Genomic DNA, 23,791 nt, shown 5'->3' on the forward strand with positions numbered 1-23,791 from the left:
CACCGGCCGACACAAAGGTTAGATAAAACTTCGCCGCTATTGGTTAATCGGTGTTTGTATTGCAATGGCCAGGTTTCTAGGAGGAGAGAAGAGGAAAGTCACGAACAGGAAATTCATTTTTCGGCGATGACGCAACAATACAGTCACGATATTCGTGTCACGTGCGTGAAAATTGACGTTTTCATTTGAGTTGTGTTTTCGGAGGGAAAATGCGCAGATTTTTGTAAAAATTTTGCGATTTTTAAAAATGTTCGTAAAAAAAGCAATTTTTGGAGCTAATAAAATTTAAAAAAGGACATTTTTCTTTAAAAAATTATTTTAAAAAATGCAATTTTATGGTTAAATCTTCCAAAAAAAATGCATTTTCTAGTGGATTTTACGGAAATTTATTTGAAGTTTTTAAAAAATTTGCTTTCTAAACCCAGAAAATACTTTTTTAAAGCATTAAATCACTCATTTATACCTCCTTTGAGTGTATTTTTTGGAAGATTCGCGTGCTTCTGGCGAGTCTCTGCACTTCTAAATAACACGTGAAAAATTCGGTTAAAATACATAAATATAAGCTACCAGTACGATCTTATAAGTAAATATAGATAAATATACCAGTATTTTTTTACAAGAAGCCTTCTAAAAACACCATTAAACCTCTAAAGAGGCCTCTTTTTTGACAACAACCCACCAAGTTGTATAATTATTTTAACATGGAGAGCTGCCGAGAATGATAATGAACTTAAATGATTATCAATCTAAATTCAAAAAAAATTACTTTAAAAAAAACCTCTTTGACATTCAGGACAGAAGTCAAAATACCTGAAAGGCCTTTGTGTAAATCACACAATGGTGGCATCTGTTCCTTCCTTCCCACGTGCTCTAATGGAAGTTATGAATTTTTCTGTGAGTTTTTTTTTTTGGAAAATCTAATAAATTTGAAGTTTTTTGAACTCAAAAAAGTGGTTTTTTCGAGGGTAGAAGCCTAAAAATTACCACAAAAGCTGGTCAAAAGTTAATTGATTCTCAATGTTTGATTACTTGTCTTGGTGATTATCTAAAAACATGCATTTTTTAAATAATAAATAATAATAAAAAAATTGCCAAAAATCCCTTCTTTTAAAAGAAAAGGATAAAAAAAATGTTTTTATTGAAGGAAATCGCCAGAAAAGTCATTTTTATAATGACAAATGATCAAAAAAATCATTTTTTTGTAGAGGAACGATCAAAAAATTGCAATTAATAAGGAAAATAATCAAAAAATATTGATTTTTTTAATGAAAAAAAAGTCACATTCAATAAAGAAAATTGTAAAACAATTAATTTTTATGCAGAAAAGTTATCTAAAAAATCAAATTTTTATATGAAAACGATGGTAAAATGCGTTTTTAATCTTTTAAAAGCTACATTTAAATTCATTTTTCGAAAAAATTAGCAAAAAAAAATGAGTTTTTGAGTAGTTTTCCCCCATTATTTTGCTCCCAAAACTGAAAAAATTTTATAAAATAAAATAAAATCTGACTTTTTAAAGAAATGCAAAACTTCAACCTCCCATTTTTGCATTTTATATTTCTTTTTAGTGAATTTTTTTAATATTCAAAAAAGACAAAAAATCGAATTAATAATTGAATAATTGGATTAAAAAAATTCAAGTGAAAAAATTCAAAATTTATAATTAAGGGTCGAAGACGCGCCTCACCCAGGTTTTAACCTTTAACAAGCCTCACGTTGGAATGTTGTCCTTTGCTATCCTCCATCCTTTCAAATCCTAAAATGATTTCTTGGAATTACTAATTACCAGAAAATCAACATCTCTGACAATTTTATGTCCCTAAAAAAAAAATAAATTAAATTAAATTTAAATGGAAGGCAATTTTCTGCAGAAAATGGGATACCGAATTCGATTTTTTTTTTTTTTTGAGGAATTTGCGTGTAAAACGAGGCGCATTTTCTACAGAAAAGTGGGAGTTTGCGTGCATTTTCTGCAGAAAATGGGCCCATTTTTGCGCAATTTTTAGAAGAATTTAACGGAAAATGGAGTGCATTTTCTGTAGGAATATTTGCGTGTATAAATGAGGAATTTTCCTACAGAAAATGGGAGGTTTGCGTGCGATTTTCTGCGTGTAAATGAGGTGGTTTTTGAGGAATTTTTGCATGGAAGTGAGGGAGTTGCGTGTAAATTTTTTTTTGGAGGAATTTCTGCATAAAAACGGATTGATTTCCTGTAAAAATACGGCGAATTTATATGCAATCTTTAGAGGAATTTATGCATGTAAATTCGATGCATTTCCTATGGAAATTTTCTAGTTTGCGTGCTATTTTTTAGATGGATTCATACATAAAAATGAGGCAATTTCCTGTAAAAAGCAGAGAATTTGCATGCAATTTTAGAAGAATTTATACATAAAAATGGCTTCGTTTCCTGTGAAAATGTCGACAGTTTATGCAATTTTTGGAGGAAACACACAGAAACAAACCTAATTTCCTTTAAAAACACGCAACTTTTTAACCAAAAAGTAGTGTTACGAAGGGTGTTTTTGGTTAAAAATCCCCGTTCACCTGTAGAAAATTAAGTAATTTACGTAACGCGTGACATAACAGATACGAAACACTTTCCCGTTTAAAAGATGAATTTTCGTAACATCATCTCCGTTACGTCATACATAAAGTACGGTAACTCGTCTATCAAGGGAGGCAGAAATCGGAAAATTTCCTAGTATATAACTCACGTTTCGTAACATTTTACTAACCACACCACATCAATCAATGTTGAAGTTACTCGGTTAAACGTCGCACGTAACCACCTCACCGATCGACTCAAAAAAAAGAAAGAAATTTTACGACTAGAAGAGGGGGGTTGACGAGCGAGTAGTGTATAAAAAACAGGAGGAATTATACCAGTTTGGTTACGCTAAAACCTCTCTTTAACTGATAAACAGGGGGGTTGAGCTAGCTGATTGTTTATCGTTCGTCCAGTCACACAAGCAACACACGAGAGGAAGTGGGCGAGTTTTGCTTCCTTAACGTCACACTACACGAGTCGACACACGAATATTATGTGGCAAGAGGGTGTTAGAAATGTATAACAGCGTTAACAACCCCCTGTACGCTGCTGTCGGCGATAACAACGTAGAAGAAGTGTGCAGATTGTTGGACAGGGGTGAAGATCCCAACGTCATCTCTTGGGAGAACAATGGAAGGCCCCTCATCATCGAAGCTGTTATAGGGGGTGATGCGGGTATAGTTAAGGTGCTGATAGATGCGGGAGTCGATATCAATGCACGTAACGTTCAAGGTGAGACTGCGTTACATCTAGTGTGCCAAGCGCGCTACTTTAACGTGGATATCATCCATTTATTACTGGATAGTGGGCAAGCCGACTTGAACGTTCAAGAGAATCTCAGCGGTAACACCCCTTTGCACATCTTCATCAAGACGTTCAGCAGTAACGGTTGTAACGACGTTACGGTTAGTATATTCAAGAGGATGGTAGACGGTACTAACATCAATATACACAACCACAGAGGCGAGACGTTGTTACACAGAATGGTGACAAGTATACGCGACTGTGGGGAACTTATGGAGTTGTTTCTGAACAGAGGTGTAGATCTGAACGTTGTTAACGAGAGAGGTGAAACACCTTTAGTCTGCGCCATCGATAAAGGTTACGACTCGACTGCCATCTTTCTAATTAAGTGTGGTACAGACACGAAAATATGTGATCGTTACGGACAGACGGCTTTGCATCACGCGGCACAACGTAACAGATCCGAGGTGGTGGCTCATTTGTTAGAAGTGGGTTGCCCGGTTAATGGGCAAGATGTTAATGGTGATACTGCCCTTTATCTTGCTGCAAGTAAGGGTAATACGGAAGTTGTGAAGCTTCTACTTGCGCATCCTTCGGTGGACGAGAAGATGCTCAATGTGCCAACCATCTTCAGTTTTGACGAGTGTACTTCTTTGTAATGCCTTTTTGTATGTTTAAAGGCCTTTAAGTTTAGAAGGGCATAAACTTGTTCTTTATAACTTAGATCTTAGGGATTTAACTGCTTTAAAATGAAACTTCTCCAGTTGCTTAAAAATAGCTTTTAGTATGCTTATATCGACTTTTTAAGCCCTTTTAACCACCAAGAAAATTTTATAAAGAAATAGATGAGTTTCTCTATGACAGGTTTCTCTACATCTGGAAGATCTTAGGGCTTTAACTGCCTTACAATGAAGGACTTAAACTTCTCTAATTGCTTATAAATAGAGTTTCTAAGCCCTTCTAAACTCACAAAAACCTGTGTAAAGAAACTAGACGAGTTTCTTATTAACAGGTTTCTGTGTGTTTAGAAAGACTTATGATTTCTATATGTTTACAAGGGTTAAAATTAGAGAAGTCTTTGTATATTTAGAAAGATTTAAGCTTCTTTAGAATTCTAACTATATATTTCTGGATGTTTGTTTCTTTTAAACACACAGAAAATTATCTAACCTCCTTAAAATAGGTGTAGAAGGGCTTAAACTTCTGTAGCTTCCTTGCAACTAATTTGGAAATGCATTTTAGAAGTATTTGAGGGGATTTTTAAAATATTTATAACACAAAGGAAGTGAGGTTCAACTTATACAGAAATTAACTTGTGTAAATGAAGTATCTATGTTACTTTATCTAGAAAATAATAAGGAAAATCTCAATCCGAGTGTAAGATCGGATAAAGTTTTGGTTATTAATCTAATCAGTATAATAATTTAAATGTCTTTTAATTTGTTGGTTAAGTCTTTAATGCCAAATTTTTTAGTGCATTCTTACAATAAAAAACTGTTGTCGTTATAACTAATGTATGAATATTTTTAACAATAATAAAATATTAATTTTTATAAATTTATGCTCTATTATTTCAGAAAATATTATCCTCAATTTAAAAATTATAACGTTGACACCGTTCGATCACAAAGATTCCTAAATGTGAAACACTGCACATAGGAATGTGTAGAAAGCTTGGAGATAAAAAATGTAACCACTATACAAGTCAAAAATCATTACTATTTGCCTAAATAGTACATTTCATATGTTAAAATCCTTATAAGCAATAAAGTTATGTCTAATTTTTTGATACTACAAAGCAGTGCAAGTTTTCAGCTGCAAAGCATTTAGATCTAAATGACCTGTTGATTCTCAAAGACATAGGACAAATCACGATAGGTGTCTATAGATTCTCAAACCAGTTAAGCCGACACAAAGCCGAGGATGCCACATAAAACACGAGAAGAAACGGGTCACATCTTTACTTAAATTCATGTAAGAGAAGTATCTATCAAATTCCCTTCTCTGGAGTAGAACTTTGTAAATGGCATGCTGTAGATGGGTGCAAAGATGTAGAATGATTTTATAAAACATATTTTAATCAAGTGATGGATAAATTTAAAGATATTCATTTAATTTATATTTATAAATATTTTAAACTTTATGTCTGAATGTTAAACCCAAACATTCAGTCAAATAAATGTCAAAATGGTTGAAAGTTCTTCATTAGATTAATCTATTGACAGTTCATGTTTTCATTTTTTCCCACTTGTATAAGAGTAAAAAAAAGTCATAAAAATGGGACTTAGATTTTCTTGGTCACAATTACACAATCCTAGGTAACAAATGCATTAGAATTCAATAAATGTTTGAGCTTGCAAATAGGCAAATGAAAATAATGCTTTGAGAAAATCTGCTGTGTAAGCAGCAGAGTTTGTTACATTTAAAGATTTTATTATAATTAATGTGTAAGTATTATTAATGCATTACATTGATGCTATGTTTACTTTCCATCTACATATTACAATATAATCCAAGTGTGTGCTTTGGAGCATATTGTAATGCTCTAAAAGCATTATAGATATTGTAGGCTATTGCAGAGAGATAAAATATTTAAAATATTAGAGATGTGGTGTAGCAGCTTTTCAAGTCTAAACAGGATTATAGTGTAAACCAAAATAATTAATTCAGAGCATAATTTTAATCAGGCTCAACTATTAATTGGGAAATAAAAATTAATTAAAAATAGGAATAAATATAATTAAAGGAATTAAAAATATGAATTAATTACAATAAGTAAATAGAGGTTGTTTAAGAGATGGTGAAAAAATTTACTTTTCCACCCTCTCTTAAACAATCCCTATTTATTTAGCGACTCCTTAGATAAAATGTTTGATCCCTCAGGTTGGGAATCCTAGATTTAAAGTATAAAGAATCTAGAAATTTATTTATATAATTGGCATAAGTACGGGCAGTTCCACATAGCTTGGCCAACAGCTGCTTGCTACCAAAACTGAGCTTGGGAATCCTTTGAGACAGCGTACACTGGACTTCTGAGGTACATTTTGGGTTAACTTTGTAAACATCTTCTATTTTTTGTATAATAACAGAGATTCATCCTTACTACCGCATGTCACAGCAGCTCAATTGAGATTTGCGAAACACGGTAACATGAAATATAAACCTCTAGTACATCCACCCGCAAAAATAGAGAAAACAGAAACAATGGAACATTCTTGGAATATATCTTAAAAATTTCCATTTGTAACAATTTATTACACATTTATTTTATCAAAACTTTATTTTAAAAAATGAATACAAATTTACATAAAGTTATAATTTTTAAAACAATAATGTTGACATCATGAGAGAGTGGTGCGTACAAAAAATTATTTTGCATCACTTTGAAAGAATTTCATTTTGCAAATACTAATTTATGCATTATAAAAATAAAGCTTTGGAATTTATTTTCAATTATTTACCTTCATCAAAGGCATTTAAAAATTTTTCATGAATTTATGCAATAAATCAGCTAGACAATTAACCATATATGATATTTATGCTCCAAAAAATGATTTGACAAATGAGTTTAACTCACAAAGACTTTTCAAACATGCTCGTTAACACTTATAGAAATTTTCTTTATTTAAATAATTTATCTATATATAATTATGATTTAACAATGTAAAGAGTAGACAAAAGTTTTTGATGAAGTCATTTGATGATCAGATTTATTTGCTTCAGAAACATTATGCAATACTTTATTTATGCATACTTATTAACTATATATGTAAGCGGAAGCATAAACAATGTGCAATTTATAGTCAACAAGAAAATTTTTATATTTTTAATGTTACAATTATTTAAAAGAATTTAGATTATTTTATATAAATAGATGAATAAACTGTTTCCAAAATTCTGAAAATTATTTTAATTAAATACACTTTGGATAAAATGCCATTAACATTTTCCCTTTTTAATCTTTCAACTAATAAAAGCAGTTCAAAGTGTGTATATGTCATAAAGTATTCCTAAATTTTAAGTCTGTTTTACTTTAATATGATTCTTATTTTCACTTGCTTTTATTATCGATTTTAAACAATAACCGTTTGTATTTGTTCTGCAGTTGTTGTCAAATACTAAAATGTTTTTGAAATTTGTCTTCCACTGTAAAATATTCTTTTAATTATGCTTTAAATTTATTTAATTTTGCTTCTTTATGTTGCCGGCAGAGCCAACGACGGGCTCGGAAAACTGTAACGGTAGCCACGCTTCCTGGCCGAATCTGTGTAATAAAATTTTATTTATAAAGTCTAGAAAACCAATCTATATAATATAATTTCAATGCATAAATGGGGGAAAATATAATAAACCAAACCGCATTATGTCAGAAGAATAGAAGAGGTCCTAGCCTCAGAGGATGCGATTACTCTCCATGGCCCTACCCAATAGCTCCTGTTGACCTAATTCTGTGATATACATTATATAATTCTGAAAAGAATTATAGATTTTATGTATTTATATGATGTTTGTCAATATGTATAAGAGGCGAAATGTACAAACCTTTAAAGATTTTTTTTATACTTCAATGATTTTTTATCAATAAAGAAAGTCAAATAAAGTTTCAGTTTTCTTTTTTAAATTCTTAAAACAGTTTGGTCATTTATTTACAATTACACAGAGCCAAATTTAGTGTCTTATAAATCACTTAAATGGTTCTCTTATGCAACAATATCATTATTATTAAAAATATACTTGTGTGCAAATTGGCAGTTATTGGCTTTCTCTAATTGTGAAAAGTCCATTGTTATCCTTTGTCACAATAATATCATGTAGCAAATTTATGATAAAAATTATTTTTTGCCTTAAACGTATATCTTAATGCTGAAAATAACTGTGTTCTATTAATTGTGCATGGTTTGCATTTATGTAGATAATATTCTGAACAAAAATTTTAATTTAAAACTGGATAAACTGCATATCAAACTGTTTAAAATGCTAAAATCTTACAGAATGCAAAGATATTTTGTAAAAAATGACAAGTTTAATTCAAAAGGATGGAATTTGCTTCACAAATATTCTTTTAAACAAATCTATAATAATTTTGTTTGCATGGTGAGATGTGACTGCTAAGTTATAAAGCATTTATGCAATTAAAATTTGTCACTTTGAATGAAATATTTAGTTAATTTTTGGATATTTCAATGCTAAATTATTAAACCTATCCAAATGTGCATTTTCATAACTAATCATTCAAATATTTGATTACGAGTAAAATATGAGTATGATTTACAAAATGTACCGTCTTATATTCAGTTCCGTATACTAAAACTTTATGTGATTTTGGGAGTCTTCTTTGTAAACATCCAAAATTCTTTCATCACAGTTTTTCTATATCACAGTTTTAGTTTTCTAAAAAGAGAAATACCTTTTTTATATTGCTAAAACTTTAACTTTTTATTAGTTAAAAATACTTACATTATTTATTATCTATACCGATCCGCATTGATTTTCGGATCGAGACGTGTCGGGAATACTGTCGTCCTCTTCTCGAATTCTTTTCAGGAATTCCCCAAAGTAGTCTTTTTTGGGCAGGATAGCGACTATAATCCAACCTAGTACCGCTCCGGTACATCGAGCGGTGTTCATGTTTCTCCAGTAGACAACTTCGTCGACCATTTCCTAAAATTAGTTTATTTTATTTTAACATTTTGTTTTATAAGTAGCAGTGCAAATCAAGACCATTTTTCATAAAAATCATTTTAATGTATTTTTTACACAAAATTTATCAAAATGCAATTTTATCTAATAATCTTGATTTACTTTGTTGAAAATATTATCAATTTTAATAAATATGATATACATTTTACAACTTTAAATGATATTTTTACCTTGATATTGTTCCATTAACACATTCTATAAAAGTCAATCCTGTGCAATACGCCATAAAACTAAGTATCAATATTAATAAAAACAGCCAGGATGACAATTACATTTTTTAAAAATTCACAAAAGTAATTAAATAAACATAAAATATTTATTTTTTGGCCACATCACACCTCAGGAATAAACAGTCATATGGAAGTTATCTTTTTAGGCAGACATATTGAGGTGGACTCTATAGAAAAAGATCAACTCTGCTATATTCTCAAGGTATAATAAGGATAAAAAAAATGAAGACCCTGTGTTTCTTCCAATTACTTCTGTAAATTTTTTAAAATAGAAGGTATCAAACTTATACATATTAAATTGTCAAGTTGGATAAATCTTTAAAATAGCTTTTCAATAATGAAATTCAAAAAATATTACTTGTTGTCATGATTGTTAACTTGTCCCTTGATTTCAATCACCTGCTAACAATCTTTTTTTTTTTTTTTGTACTCTGTCTCAGCAATATGATTTTTACTGTTAAAGATAAGAAATAATGTATTTCAAATTAAATTTCCTCATTTAAAAATTATTTTGATATTGTAAAGTTATATAAACTGAAGAATACAGAAGAAATTTGAAGGGTTTCAAATAAGAGCTATTGATTAAATCAAGTTTTGAGCATACTTTTCCTTATTATAACTAAATTTGAATGATGAATCTAAATTTAGGAGTAGAAAAATAAAAAAGGATTATGCATCTGTCATATTAGACAAGTTTTGGCTAACGTAGCAATTGCTTTTTTGCCATTTCTTTATTATTGCAATTCTTTTCCTTCAAGATCATATTTTTTAATCCATTGTTTTGTATGTACAGTACAGTACATATAAATTATTATCTAAATAACCAGAAAAAGCAGTTTTTGAGACTATGAAATAAAATTTAGAAAAAACACTGGAACATTTTCTAACCAGTTACTTTGTAGAATATTATAAACAAATTATATACTCTTCAGATACTAAAGATTGGTCTGCACTTTCTGTTAAAAATATTAAAATATTGAATCATTAATACAGCAATTATATATTTTATATGTGATATAACATAATGGCTACAGATGGCTGAGTGGTTAAAGTGGCTGTAGAGTACTCTGGAACAAATCAGATAGATCAAAATACACCAGAAGTGTCTCATTTATGTTGGGCCCCTCATCATTCAGCCACTCTCACTGTGGACCTGGTCAAACCCGTAAAGGATAGGATTAAAAGGCCTCTTAGTATTTACAGGGTAAAAAAAATAAAAAAATATATATATAAATGTTAAATTGATAACATAAAGATCATTGCTGCAGGTTTAGTATTTCTCTAGCATATGAAATTAAAAAAAGTAATAATTTCTATAAAGATTTACTTGATGACTCATGGATATCCACAAAGACGAATTCTTTTCGTAAAGAGAAATTTTGTTATCGATGCCAATTACGCTAAGAGATAATATTAAAGTCACAGGATATATAATAACGATGACAAGCCCATTTTGACAGACGAATGATTTTTTTATCGTATTCCACCGTAGATGAAACAGATCGTATCTGAAATATAAAATAAATATTACAAAATAATGTTTTGATAATAAATAAAATGCAGATGTTTATCTGAGAAATAAATTATCATATTTATTGTTTATGGCTATCTTTGTTAAATTATAAATGTATCAAAATTATCCAAGAAAAATTGATTATTTAGGAAGAAAATTAACAAGTGAAAGGTTTTTGCAATAAAAAATAAGGAAACAGATGATGTATAAGTTCTAAGTATGATTGTTTAGTATTGCAAAAGAAAATGAGAAATATCTTAAGTGTTTACTTTATGCTAATGTCATATGTGAAAATTATTTTTATTTGTTTCTTTTAGATAATAAAGTAATAATTTATATTATATTTCATTCCAGTCAGTCTGAGAACTACTATGATAAAAATAGGACATTTAAGTTTTCATCTCGTATTGGTAATTGCAACTCCAATTCAATTACTGTGTCTGAAAAGTTACTGTGCATCGAGAATTTTGTAATAAAATTAAAATGGTATGCATGACATTGCATGTGGGATTCATAAGTTGTATGTCCATATTTCCACTTTGCAGTAGATGGTGCAACACTTGCTCACGGATATTCTGGTTTTTGGATGACTTCTTTGCCAATCGCATAAACTCCCATAAATTCCTGCCTGCTAGGCCTCTGGACCTCACTATCCAGAAATGTTTCCCAAAGGCCCCAAAAGACCTTTGGAAAATTTTTCTGCATTTGCAATAGGAGAAAATGCAATATTGTATATAAAAATTCACGTTTATTAAAACTTTACTTAATTAAACCTTTTCCACTGCACAGTGACTTTTTGGACACCTCCACCTTGTCAGATATCAAAATGCTTTTTTTTTACATTTTTATTTTTAAAAAAATGTATATATAATGCTATCTTCCAACTATCCATGCTATCCTTAGAAATAGTTATTTACTATGAATGTTATTTATGCTTTGTCCAGTGAAATTATGTTTTTGTTAAATAATTTACAATTACATTTCAAATACAATCATAAAATAATACTTACCTATCAAAAGCAAATATTGTAGAAATTACCAAAAGTGAAAAAAATAAAGATTGAAAAGGTAATATCCATCTTTTACAATAATTAAGATAACTGTGAATGTCTTTTTCCGGAGGATCCGACTGATATGGAATGACACACTGCCACAGTCCTATTCCGGCCAGCAGACCGCAGCAGAAAGTTCCGACAATACAAAAATATTTCTGATTTTTTATGGCCACGTCTAATGCTAATTGTGAGGGAGGAGAGTATGATTTAATTTTATTTGAGTCTTCGTTTTCTTCCGACTGATCTACTGATATAAATTTATCTGAAAAGAAAAAATATGCAATTGGAAAACATTAAAACAGTTAACCAACAAATTATAAAATGAAAATAATTTTAAATTTACATTCACAAAATAAAGATAATTGTAAATTGATGTTTCTTGAAGTGCACAATAGTGACAGCTGGATAATGGGGTGGATAAGACATTGACCTACCACTCTGTAGGACCAGAATTTAAGTCCAGGTTGATAGTTCAGAATTTTTCAAGGATGATATAATCTAAGATATGTCAAACCCATCTTTCATCACCCAACTACCTTGTCATAGGTCTAGCCAAACTTATAATGTTTCCATTATCAACATATTATATTATTAACAACAAAAATATATTTCAACAAAATTAATTGTTGCAATTCAAGATTCTATTTACAATAATCTGACAAGCTGCTGTTGCTAATGGATTAATAAAGATTTAGTCTGAACAGAGATGTTTAGTTTTGTAAATATAAACAACAACAGTGAAATGGAGATTTATTGATAAAAGTATTACTGTATAATCTGAAACATAGACTGGTTGCTCGATACAAGGTATTGGAGAGATGTAAATAACATGGCTGATCTCAATTTTGCCCTTTATACACAAATTTTACTTATAGTAAGATCAGCTTGTGGGAGTGAGGTGTAGTGAATGTTATCAATATGAAATATGAAGAATGATGACAATAGTCTATAATAGATACAAATGAAGACACTTCAAGCCTGATAAAGTCATGAAATTTGTGTGCTCGTGCAACGTCAAGGTAGTCGATGGGTGAAGGAATTTCCACCGATGCTATCCGAGATTGTGCATCGACTATAATATTGTCCGTACCTTTGATATAACATCTGTCGTAAATTGTGAGATGAAATCGAATTGTCGTTTTTCTTATAAATTGCATGAAATATATTTAGAAAACTGGATGATAGATAAGTTGGTAAAATTGCAGTTCTGAATAAACCTAGATGGTCAAAAAAGCCAAAGGAACCATATGTCTATATGTAACATTTGAAGAGATATTTGCCTCTAAAGTTTTTGTAACAGGTAGCTAAACACACAGTAGGCTTAATGGAGCATGCAACTTGATTGGTAGTAGTCAGTGCAATAATGTTTCTCATATTTTACGAGCTTTTAGCTATCTTTAGTAAAGCAGAAAATGGTCAATTTTTAGCATTATTTTGAGAAATAGTTCCAGATTTTCCTCATTTTTGAGGGGCTTCAAAATTTCAGATGAACTTATTTCGGGGGGACTACATATGCAAAGAGTTGGCACACAAAGACCATTGATTCCTTTGACTTTTTTATTTGTACAGGCAAGGTCTATAGCTGTGATAAGATTCTGGGTGCCTTATTCAGAGTTACATTTGTAATGATAAATAATCTGTTATATATAATGTAAGGAAAATAATTTTTAATTGCTATGCATTATACAAACCTTCCTGTATTATTTTTTGCAGGATAAAAAGAATGAATAAATTATATAAATGAATTAAAATAGCATGAACAGATAATAATGAAATCTTTATATCAAAGTATTTTATATTTAGACTAACTTTTATGTTCCACAAAAAGTTTTCCAACTGACTGACTCTGTCTATGTTGTGGATATTTTCCACTTAAACCTATGGATGAACTTCTTCTATCTTTCTGATTTTCTGTTGATATATTAGTCTGTTGTTCTCTGTTTTCAGGATTTTCTGCTAAATTCTCATTAGCTACTTCCTGAGATGGACCATGTTTACTACGGCTTTTTTTAGTTCTTTTCGGCTTAACAGGCAATTGTCTATTTTGATCGTCGTTTGATATTTCCTCAATACTTTTAACTTCAGAATCACCATCTTTATCCAAATCGTGAAGTCTTCCACTTATAGAAAATATATTTTGCTGAATTTCTTTATCTTCTTCTTCTTCATTTTCTAAATTCCTTCGGTTACCTTCTACAATTTTGATTTTTTGTGATTTCTTGCGTGATTTTTTTGACTTGATATTCGGAAGTGGTTCCGATTTTACGATTTTTGGCAGCGGTGATAAATTCCTCGTTAATTTTCTTTCATTCATTTTAAAATTAAATGTAATTAGATCAAATCTAAACAATAATCCATTCGCAAGCACGTGTGTAAACAAACTAACATCACAACTACGCCCTCTAAGTTATTGTCAGAATGTTAAAAATGAAAGAATTTGACTCGCCAAAAATTTAGCCCAAATTTAAAACTTTTTAAAGCATTTAACTTATAAATACGGTATTAAAAATATTTATGCTTTCGAAATTTTCCATTTTTTAGAATTTTGTGATTTTCTAAAAGTTAAGAAAATGAAATACACAATAAGATATACTGTAAATGTATATAAAATTAAAAGCGTGTTGCCTAGTTAAGATACAGAAATGTCTTAACTACGTTACTATCAACAGAAAAAGTTTTCAAATCGATTTATAAGAGAAATGATAAAATATTATTATTAGTTACAGCAAAAAATGACAAATAAAGAAAATGAGATAAATTGTATTTAAAATAGAAGAACAGATGAGACATCGCTCAAAACTTTTAAGAGTATGCGACTCAGACGTATCGTGCCGTATTCCCGACCACCAGTCGCACCATTTTGAATCTTATAATATAATAAAAATGAAAAGATCGATCAAAATTTAATGGTGCCTTGTCAAAAAGTAATTTATTTTTTTCAATTTTGGCTCTCTCACCTCGTGGACAGTACGAGGGCCTTTTTTTTCATACCCGTCGTCGATTCGGTCAAATCCATCATGATAGTAAAGGACTGGGCACAACGTATCTGGACAATTGCTTAAACAAAATTCTTGGGTGCTCTTCGGGATTCGATCTCGGATCTCTCACAGAAGTAAGTTGCATTTAGCTTCCGCGATAAAGTAATATTTTAAGATGCGATTTAAATATAAAAGTGCCATTTTTAAAAAAAAATCAGAAATAACAATTTTAACTATAAATTTTCTCGAAAAATTATAATTTTTTTGTTAGTAATTTAATTTTTTGAAATTAAATATAAAATTATTGTAGATGGCGTTATTAAATTTCAAATATTGCAACTTACTAAAATATGGCGGATTCATGTCAACATTGAGGTTGCTATAAGGAGTTTTAAAAGAGAGAATTCGTTTATTTAAACAGTGATTTTAAATTATAGAATTAATTAATTTAAAAAGAAAATGGCAGGAAGAAGACGTGGAGGAGCGGCTAAACGTGGGATTCAAACTAATCCCATGTCTCAAGTAAGAACATTGAGGCTGGAGTTTGTGATTTATTATTAAATATTTAATTATAATTACCTGTCCGTTCATATTAAATACTCTAGTGCAGTTATAATTCGTCATTCTCTAAATTTTTGACATGTTAAGTTGAGATTTTCGATACGTAAATACTTGTTTATTCATCTTTTTTTAGAGATTTATGCGTTTAAAATACACAAAAATCGTAAACGGTGCTTATTATGATTACTCGAAACGATTTAAACTGAATAAACGAAAATGAAATAAATTAAAGGCATGAATAACGTCGGCGTAAATATATCGGCGAACGACGCCATCTTGTTTTTGACACGCCTGTTTTTTTTTGTTTTATGACAGATTAGGCATAATTAATGTTGTTTAAAGCCGAGGGAATAAATATAAATGAAAAGATAATTAATTTCTTATACTGTATTTAATCTTTATTTGGAAAGAAATTTTAATTCAAAAATCATAAATTGGGTTTGAGTTTCAATTTAGTACCATTAACGGTAAGATTGTGTATTAATTGTCATTAATGGTCGAGGTGAGCCAAAGTGAGTCTCGACTGATGCTTTGCGTGTAGACGTGTGCTTCGGTGCTTGCTACTGTACATACCTTAGTGCTCGCCCTTAAAACTATAGGGTAAATCTAACCAAACTATATAATGTTCAGTACTTTGCATACGGTCGAGTGGCTACTCGGAACAGGCATGGTTGCTTGGGCCAAATAGTCTTGGCAGAGTGCACAGCGGTCACGTCTTGGAAGTAGGCCAATTTCGTGGAACTATATTTCGCCGAGGGTTGCGTGCAGAGGAAAGGTTTCTTTGACTTTTTTGCTCCTATGAGTGTGTTCTATGGCTTTGTTAAGGTACAGATGGTCATTTGCATCTGCAATTGTGCAATATTAATTGGCTAAAGTATTAGTACTTGATATACAAATTAATTTACACAAATTCCAGTTTAATAAATGTTGATAATTAAATGTCAGATGTTTTTCCGTTTTTGTCTCTTTCTGCTCTGTGGGCACTAAGAGGGCCTTTTAAATTCTTCCCAATGTGGGTAAGTTGAGGCTTGTGACAAAGGTGAGTGCTGAGAGAGGGTCTGACATACACCGGATAGACGGACAATGAAAAATTCCAACAGTTGCTTGTTCAGATTTGATGCCCGGTCTCCCAATGGGGTCGTCGAGAAGAGGGAATTTTTCTCTGGCCCAGAGAATATTTAGGGACCCATTCTGGTTCCTACCACCTATAAATTAATGCTATTTTTTACTAATAGAATAATAAAATCTTTAAGACTTCTTTTTATTAATAAAGGAATAGTCTGCCTTTCCTTTGTTCAAAAAAGAAAAATGGCAAAAGGGGCCCACTCTATTTCTGGGCCCTGTACGAAGTCTCGACAGCCCCGTCCTCCAGAGTGATAGGCTGGCTGACCTAGTTATGCTGGGTCAGCCAGCTATTACTGATGCTTAAAGTGACAAATGTTAAGAGATTTGAAAAGACAATGATGATTATAAAATATTGAAAAATTGTATTGAAGGTTATGAGGATTACTTGTTATCTTAAATTTTTCCAAGAATGCATACTAGATGAAGTATACCTGATGTTGATTTTGTATAATAGGATATAGGAAATTAAGTCAACAAATTTTACATTATAATTGCATTAGCATTTCATTTAGGAATATGCAACATTAGTAAAGAGGTAATTGTGTAGGACTTGTTTTAGAGAATTTTACTCATATCAAGTGTATCATTCTGTTAAATATCTTATTCATTTTAAATATATATACTTTACTCAAACTAGATAAGTGCTATTGGAGCTAGTTAATGTAATATAGCAGAGGTGGCCAAACCTAGTCATGATATGAGCCATATACAAATCAGAAATATGTGAGACCTGAATCATATTGGAATGGTATTTCATGTATGACCTATATACTGTATGTAATATATACTATATACAGTACTGTATATATTACAATATATACTATATACAGTACTGTATATATTACATACAGTATATATTATGGGGTAAGGATCTGATATACAAGAGTTGCAATAAGAATCTAGAAGAGCTGCAGTCTGGCCACCATGGATACATGATCTTTCAAAATGATAAATTCTAACAAGATAATATTGTAATTTTATGATTATTACTGTGTACAGAAACAATTGATTAAGTTCTTTACATAAATAATTATTTGTTTGGGTTTTATGTGTTATTTCTGTAGCCAGATATTGGTTCTTTTGTGATTAATTGTAATACTGAAATAACCTACAATTGCCTTAAATATCGGGCTATAATCTGGCTAATTATTCAATCATTTAGATTGATACCAATTACTTTCAAATTGATACAAATAATTTGTATCAAGCATCAATTAATTGTAATGTTTAGTACTTGATTTAGCACACAAAAATTGCTTTGTTGTTAGTCTTTTGCCTACTATTGTTCTAAATTTAAAAGTAATTTTTATGGTTTATTATGTTTATATGAATCAGCTATTTTAGTGTTGTAAATTGATGTTTGTAAAAATAAATATGCTTTTAAAATCTAAAGAAATGCTATAAAATTTAGAATCATTTGTATGATTTTTGTTAGTATGAAAAAAATTATTTAAGGAAATTACACCATTAAAAATCTGATTTAAAATATCACCATTTCTGTATTTCTAACAGAAAAAAACTCATTAAACTGATGAAATGCTTTACAAGAAACTGTTTGTCTTCTAATTTTAAGAAAAGGCCCTCTTAATTTTGTTTTTTTGGTATGTAGGAATCAGACAAAAGCACTGCCTGTACCAGACTACATTGTGCTTCTACTACATAGCTAAATACAAGTACATGAAAGTATAGGTAATAAGTAGTAGGTTCTTTGATGGCATAGTCTCCATTAATTAACCCCAGATTCATCATATGGGATCAAATTCTATCTTAGCTCCTTTGTAAGATAGTGACACTGTTTAAATTGACCCTAGCATGCAACGGCATGCAAAAAAGCCTTTCATAGTTTCCCTGCCCATTTTTTCACATTATCCAGCTTCTTCCTCTTTGAGTGTTGGCTTTAACTGAACAAAAATTGTTTTGTACTAATTTTGAGATGCTCCATGACTTTGTAATTTAAACTGCACCACTCCTTTCATCGGAGCTGAGATAAGATTGTGAAGAGACGGGTTGGAGTACATGCCAAATATACCATTGAATAGCACACTATACTCTAGCATGCTACAGTGTATAGTGTAATTATCATTTTAAAAAATATATAAAACTGGATGTTAAATTCTATTTTATACTAGGAATTTTAAATGTAAATATATATTTGGTTCTACATTAAATTTATTTACATTTTCAGATAATAATTTTCTGCAAAGAATAATTTCTATTTGATTTAAGAATGGACTGATTTTTCTTATTGATAATACTTTTCAATTACCTACAGTTTTGAACTGTTTACGTAAATCATAAGCTGTTATTTATACTGTTTGCAAAGTATGCATGGACTGAATAATCAAATATATAAATTGTTGTCAAAATTAATTGAATACCATATAAAGTGATTATATTCTTTAATTTTCCAAACATTTTGACTCTCCAACCATTTTCACTGCCAATTATTGTGGAATATCATCTGTTAGTGTGTGTTAACATCTGTTCATACTTACTGATCATAAGTAAAATCTCCACTAATTTGAAGAATTATTAATAGTTACTGATTATTGTTTTATGATTTAGTGGTGTTTTATGATCTTCATTGTGGTGATAGATGATATTCTAGAATAATTGTCCAGGCAGACTGCCATTTAAAGATGTATATTTCTATTTTCAAACAAACTGCAGGATTATTAATACACTGTAACAAGACTAATATATTGATTAGATATGCCTACAGATAGGCAGTTAGGCCACTATCTAATCATTAAGTTTGCCTTGTTGCAGTCTATTAATTAAATAATGCAGCAGTTTGTTTGGCATTACTAATTAATTGGGTTGATATAATTTATAATTTTTAAACAAATAATTTCTCACAATTTTTTATTTTTATTTAGCTTGGTTTAATGGATTTACCTGACCTTTCTGATATTTCAAATATCGGAATTGATGATGAAGGTAGTGATGGAAGTGAAGGTGAAGAAGGTTTAGAAGATGAATTAATGGCACTGTTATCAGGGAAATCTCAACCAAGAGTACCTAAAAGGAAAAAACCACCCCGTAAGAATTTTTTTTTATCATTGATAAAACTTTTTTAAATATATAATCATAAATATAATTATTGTTATAAATTAATAAACATTGATACTTTAATAGCTGCGGCGCTGGTAGACATTGACAAAATAGCTGCCGAATGCATGAAGGACATTGACAGTGTGGACGAAGATGATGAAAATGCCTCGGGAGACGACGAATTAATGGTTATAATTTAATTATCATCATGAAAATATGAGGATTGTAACAAATGTAAAGTTTAAATTTAAAAATTTCAGGCGGAACTCGAAGCAATTTTACCGGACTCTGCTGCTCCAGAAAAAGAAAGTTTACCTCCATCCCCACCAAAATCATCTCCAAATTCTGTACTTGCTACTTTGGATGAAAGACTAAATCAATATAAATTAGCTGAAAGTGCTGCTAAATCTTTAGGGGATAATTTAAAGGCAAAAAGATATGGAAGAGGAATAAAGGTTTGTCTTAATTGTGTTAATGATACAAGTAAAATTTTATTTATTACTTCTATAAGAAATGCAAAATAACAAGATTATTTAAAAATGATGATGGAATATTTGAAATATTCTAGATGATAAAACACAATTTAATATAATTTACTATGACAATAACAGCATTTCAAATTCTAATAATGTTCTTATATAGATTTTTTTCTGTATTGGTAAAATATTTTATGTATAATATTAATAGTTAGTTATAACACAAATAAATCTTCAATAACAGATTCTATAACATTAATATTTTTTACTGGCTGGAAAAAATTAGTAAAACTAGCAAGAATTATTGGGTTGTTCGGAAACTAAGTTCGTTTTTTTTACCACTAGACTGATTAGTGGTATTTTTCTCGCCATTTTCGTTCTAAACCGTATTATCATTATATATTTTGACAGCTAGCATTTTATGGCTTATTTGTAAAAAATTTTGTTTGATTTCGTGCAATTGTTTATTTTTTGTGTCCCATCAAATATGGACGATCGAAAGCAGCATATTCGGCATATTTTGCTTTTTTATTACCAAAAAAAATAAAAATGCCGTTCAAGCAAAAAAAAAATTGTGTGACGTGTGGTGGAGATGTGTTGACAGAACGACAGTGCCAAAACTGGTTTACAAAATTTCGTTCTTGCAATTTCAGTATTGAAGATGCACCACGTTATGGATGGTCAATTGAAGCCAATGAAAACAAAATAAAAGTACCAACTGAAGCAAACTGCGGAATAACAACACATGAAATCACTAAGAGATTAAATTTGTCAAATTGATCGTCAGAAACTGTTATAATTTAGATGGGACGTGCTATCACACCAACCGTATTCGCCAGATCGAGCGCACTCAGATTATTACTTGTTCCAGTCTGTACAATTTTTTTTAACTGTAAGACATTTACTTGAAATGACAATGTCAAAAATCACTTGGATTAGTTTTTTGTAAGCAACGATCAAAACTTTTATGAATGTGAAATCGTGCTACTGACAGAAACGATGGTAACAGGTATTTGATCAAAATGGTCAACATATAATTCAATAAAATATTTATTTATCATAAGAATATTGTGTTTTTTTCCATGGAAAAAAAATGAACTTACTTTCCAAACAACACAATATATATTTACTAACATAAAACTTACTGTACCAAATATATTAAATAGATATTTCTTTAGTAAAATTTTATACAAGATTAAAATCATATGACTAATAATTAAATAAAATTTTGCATGGGGGAAATTATTCTCTCACTTTTTCAAAAGAAATACCTCATATGAATACAAGTAAAAATTTTAAAATTACACTAAAACTGCATTATTTCGATATAAGATAATTTGAAGTATCACACAATTTGAAGTCAAGTCTATTCACCCAGCCAAGAGAATAGGAATTTGCATATATTTGTGCATATATATAGTGTGTATTCAAAATACTCGTTCAATGAAATTCAAAATTATTGTCTGGTCTGGTGACCCACAAAAATATTGTTTAATTTGAAATCTTCCATCCTATTATGTGTTTATAAGAAAGCTTCCATGCCCAAATGGCAGTTTCAGTTTCAATTTTACATTGTCAGACAACTGTTCTAGGTTATTCAGACATTGTACACATTGCCAATAAAGAGAGAATTTTTATTTTTATGGAAGAAATTGTTTGGTATTTATTTTGAACATTTTTTGCAAAAATCTATTGTTTCAATAATTTCAAAGTCCATTAAGTATTAGTGTGTATTCATGATAGAATGTGTATTTACAGCTTTAGCTGTTAATAGAGCTTGTTTTCATCAGATCACATGATTTTCCTAATCTGGAACTCAAGACAAAATTTACAGTAATTCTTATTGAAGTACAAGCTTCTGGTTTATATGTTATTTTCGTGTCTTGCTTTGAATGTAATTTGGTTATGTTTTCATTACCAAATTACATGCCAAATGTACATGCCAATGATGGTTTTTTTGAAATAGCTTAAATTACTAACTTGTAATATTAATGTATTTGTAAACAATGGATAAAATTATATAAGATAATGATATAATTTTATTTGAGAATTACAAAAAAACTTTGATTCAAAGAAAGGTTTGGATAATTTGATGATGATTATTTTTTTGGTCCCTTGAATTTCAAAATAATGAGGTTTTGTCGTGTTTTGAATAATTAATTTGCTGTAAATTAAGCTCCTTATAATACATTGGTTAGTGTTATTTTTTTTATTTTAATTAAATACAGTTTATGAGAACTTTAGTGTGTTCTAAAGTTATAAATAATCTCCACTCAATCTTATAGTTCATTCAAGCTTTTGAATAATTTTTTTATGTACAGATAAGGCTATGATATTAGCCAATATTTTTCTTCTAGCATTCCAAGCATTGATTGTCTTTTTAAATTCTTTGGAAGCTTCTGTTTAACTGACATGAATGCACAATANAGTAAAATTAGGGTATTAAAATTAATAATTATAATATTTAATTAAATAATTTAGATTAAACTGGAAGAAAAGAATCAGCTCAAAGTGGGACTCAAACCCATAACTTTTGCTAAATTATTTAATTAAATATTATAATTATTAATTTTAATATGAGATGGCACCTAACATCTTCCTCTAGTGCCAAATTCATTTATTATTTATAATTATTTATTCCAAATTATAGCCCAATGATTTACAACAGTGGTTGTGTGTTGTTGCATTGTATCGGGTTAATAGGGTTGTTTATTTATGCACAGTAAGATGCCAGCATTCATGAGTTTGAAGAGCTGAATATTCTAGTTGAGAGAAGAATAGTGCTAATTTTTATGTAAATGAATTTGAAATAATTTATATGAATAGCTAGACAACAATTTTCAATCATTTTTAACTGTTGGTATAAAGATTAATTTTGTAAAAGTCTTCCTCAGATCCTTGGCTCTGATATATATGGAAAACAAAATATAAGTTTGATATAACATTGATTTAAAATTGTTTGATTTTGTTAAATATAGTGAATAGTTTTTAAAATTTGACTAAAATAATTGATTAACATTTTGACATGCATATCTTAGACTTTGGAAGGTTTAATTAAATCTGCAAAAGCTGGCCGTGCTGTAAATGAAGAAGAAATTCCTCCACAAGTAGCCATACCTAAGAAAAAAGAACCAGGTAAAAGTGATGATATTTTTGTTTTAGTAATATAGTTATTCAGCATATGGTAGTAAAGTTAACAATAGTTTTTTTTATTTGTACAAAATGATACAAAATTATAACTTGAAGGGTTAGACACAGTGGTCAGGAAGTTATGAATTACTGTTACATGTATGTAAATGCATTTTATGCAAACAAATTGTCATATAGTGACAATTAGGATTGTCCAATAATGTGACAATTGCCCATGTCATATTATCCTAGTGTCCTATAAAATGTATGCATGTGATAAACACAGATGGTGGATCCTTGTAGTTTTTATAAGGTATAAAGTATTGTGTTCTATGGTCTTTGCCCATCTTGAATTTGCAGTTGAACCATTCCTTGGATTTTGAGGCAAAAACTTCTTGATTATATTTTTCAACATCCACAAGATAATCAAATTTTTTCCATCCAAAAAGTGTGTCATGGACTGAAAAAGGTAGTAGTCTGATGGTGCTAAGTCTGGGCTTTATGTTGGATGTGACATCAACTCCATTTCATCCAATTTTTGAATTTTTCTTTTGCTGAACATGCAACATGTAATTCTTTCTAGACTGCATATTGTAATCTCAAAACACTTACTAAAACACCTTTTCTTGCAGCCGACGCTTTATTATAACGACTTTCAAACGTTTTCGATCTTAT

At 29.9% G+C, this 23,791-nt stretch overlaps 3 protein-coding genes across 4 annotated transcripts; 2 read left to right on the plus strand and 1 right to left on the minus strand.

Moving 5' to 3' along the window:
• Positions 1 to 2,319: 2,319 nt before the first annotated feature.
• Positions 2,320 to 4,816, plus strand: LOC111628501 (ankyrin repeat domain-containing protein 50-like). The gene has a single exon (XM_023372301.1). The coding sequence runs from the start codon at positions 3,067 to 3,069 to the stop codon at positions 3,952 to 3,954; it is 888 nt and encodes a 295-aa protein (XP_023228069.1). The 5' UTR covers positions 2,320 to 3,066; the 3' UTR covers positions 3,955 to 4,816.
• Positions 4,817 to 8,752: 3,936 nt separating this feature from the next.
• LOC111628521 (transmembrane protein 237-like) lies at positions 8,753 to 14,173 on the minus strand. 2 transcript variants are annotated; one of them, XM_023372330.1, is made up of 4 exons: positions 13,603 to 14,173; positions 11,749 to 12,055; positions 10,553 to 10,733; positions 8,753 to 8,956 (listed from the first exon to the last, which is right to left on the minus strand). In XM_023372330.1, exons 1-4 carry the CDS (start codon positions 14,105 to 14,107, stop codon positions 8,765 to 8,767), a joined length of 1,185 nt encoding a protein of 394 aa, XP_023228098.1. In that variant the 5' UTR covers positions 14,108 to 14,173; the 3' UTR covers positions 8,753 to 8,764. The 2 variants fall into 2 exon arrangements, with proteins under 2 accessions (XP_023228098.1, XP_023228099.1); XM_023372331.1 differs by lacking the exon at positions 8,753 to 8,956 and adding an exon at positions 9,654 to 9,679.
• A 915-nt stretch (positions 14,174 to 15,088) lies between these two features.
• Positions 15,089 to 23,172, plus strand: LOC111628503 (coiled-coil and C2 domain-containing protein 1-like). The gene is made up of 5 exons (XM_023372304.1): positions 15,089 to 15,293; positions 19,337 to 19,499; positions 19,596 to 19,699; positions 19,772 to 19,966; positions 23,026 to 23,172. The coding sequence occupies exons 1-5, from the start codon at positions 15,231 to 15,233 to the stop codon at positions 23,155 to 23,157; spliced, it is 657 nt and encodes a 218-aa protein (XP_023228072.1). The 5' UTR covers positions 15,089 to 15,230; the 3' UTR covers positions 23,158 to 23,172.
• Positions 23,173 to 23,791: the final 619 nt, after the last annotated feature.

This window comes from Centruroides sculpturatus, unplaced genomic scaffold (assembly GCF_000671375.1).
Source record: "Centruroides sculpturatus isolate CEXI.00-Female unplaced genomic scaffold, Cexi_2.0 scaffold615, whole genome shotgun sequence".
In the NCBI taxonomy this organism is placed as follows: domain Eukaryota; kingdom Metazoa; phylum Arthropoda; class Arachnida; order Scorpiones; family Buthidae; genus Centruroides; species Centruroides sculpturatus.